We start from the raw sequence: 1,803 nt of genomic DNA on the forward strand, positions 1-1,803 counted from the left end.
AAAGTAATTCTAGGTACTGTCCTGTTACTTTTGCTGGGGTAAAGTTAGGTCAGGTTTTCTAGAATGGAGTCTGAAGGTAAAGGATTTGGCCACTGGCATGCCCTAAATTCTTTTCGTGTTCTTGTCCCATAGCAGATCCAGCCCTGTCATCTCTTGGTGCCCCAGAGCTGTGTCAGGATGAAGCTCAGGTGGTGGAGCAGCTGGCTGCCAATGGCAAGCACAATCTGAGTTGGAAGAGGGCCCAAGGACCAGGATGCGGGCTCCTTGAAAACCATGCATGAATCCTGCCTTCGAGGGCCCAGCCAGTCAGAAGAGGAATCCCCCTTTGAGGGCAGCTCCCCAATTCATGACATATTTGGAGACTGGTGGAGGTCTCAGATCAAGTGTCTCCACTGCCAGGGCACCTCAGATACCTACGATCCCTTCCTGTACGTCGCCCTGGATATCAACTCGTCTCAGAGTGTGAAGCAAGCCTTGCAGGATATCAAGAAGGCAGAAGAGCTGCGTGGGGAGAACGCTTACTTCTGTGGTAGGTGTAGACAGAAGATGCCAGCTTCCAAGAGCCTGTATGTTCATAGTGCCCCAAAGGTACTCCTGCTAGTATTAAAGTGCTTTTCGGGCTTCATGGGTAATAAGTTGGACAGAAAAGTAAGCTACCCGGAGTTCCTTGACCTGAAGCCATACCTGTCCCAGACTACTGGAGGACCTTTGCCTTATACCCTCTATGAAGTCCTGGTCCATGATGGTGCGACTTGTCACAGTGGACATTACTTCTGTTCTGTCAAAGCCGGCTATGGGAAGTTGTACAAGATGGATGATACTAAGGTCACCAGGCATGATGTGACTTCTGTCCTGAATGAGAATGCCTATGTGCTCTTCTATGTGCAGCAGGCCAACCTCAAACAGGTCAGTATTGACATGCGAGAGGGCAGAATAAATGATGTTCTTGACCCCGAATACCAGCTGAAGAAATCCTGGAGAAAAAAGCATAAGAAGAAATGCCACTGCACAGATGATGCGGGAGAGCCCTGGGAAATCAGGGAGAAGAGAGCAACCAAAGAAACCTCCTTAGGGGAGGGGAAAGTTCTTCAGGAACAGGGCCACCAGAAAGCTAGGCAGAAACAGGAGAATACCAAACTCACGTCTCGGGAACAGAACCACCAGAAAGCTGGGAAGAACCTCAGGAATACCGAAGGTGAACTTGATCTGCCCGCTGATGCAACTGTGATTCACCAGCCCAGATCCATTGCAAACTGGGGCAGGGATGCTCCAGACAAGGAGAATCAACCCTGGCACAATCCCTCCCTCCCTCCCTCTCTCCCAAGAAACAAAGCAAAAAGAAAAGAAAGAATAAGAAACATACATACAAATAAAAATTTAGAACACCATAGTAGACTAATACAATAACAACAACAACAACAGATACCAAAACAAATTAAAATTTAAAAAGTGCACAAAAATACCATTGAGTTTATTTTATGTTGGCTAATCACTTCTGGGCAGGAAGCCTGCTCTGAATTGTAGTTTATATACTCAGAGAGACTCCATTGGAGAAAACTTATTTTCCATTTGTCAGTAGGTATTCATTGCTGATAGCTTCTTGTCAGAGGTAGGAGCCAGAGTCTACTTCTTCATCTCAGTACTGGGACTTTGTCTGGCTCGTACCTATTGGGTCATGTGTGTGCTGCCACTGTCTCTGTGAGTTCACAGGAACATAAGTCTTATTATGTCTCAAAGATACTGTTTACTTAGAGTCATCAGCTACCTATGCTTCTTAAACCTTTCCTCCGTTTCTGCTTAGGT

At 46.5% G+C, this 1,803-nt stretch overlaps 1 protein-coding gene across 1 annotated transcript; it reads left to right on the top strand.

Moving 5' to 3' along the window:
* Positions 1-236: 236 nt before the first annotated feature.
* LOC110288834 (ubiquitin carboxyl-terminal hydrolase 17-like protein D) lies at positions 237-1,293 on the top strand (the record flags this gene model as incomplete). Its single annotated transcript, XM_021155075.1, has 1 exon — positions 237-1,293. A coding segment is annotated over one exon (1,057 nt), but the record flags the coding sequence as incomplete, so codon positions are not given.
* Positions 1,294-1,803: the final 510 nt, after the last annotated feature.

This window comes from Mus caroli, unplaced genomic scaffold (assembly GCF_900094665.2).
Source record: "Mus caroli unplaced genomic scaffold, CAROLI_EIJ_v1.1 scaffold_22702_1, whole genome shotgun sequence".
Classification (NCBI taxonomy): domain Eukaryota; kingdom Metazoa; phylum Chordata; class Mammalia; order Rodentia; family Muridae; genus Mus; species Mus caroli.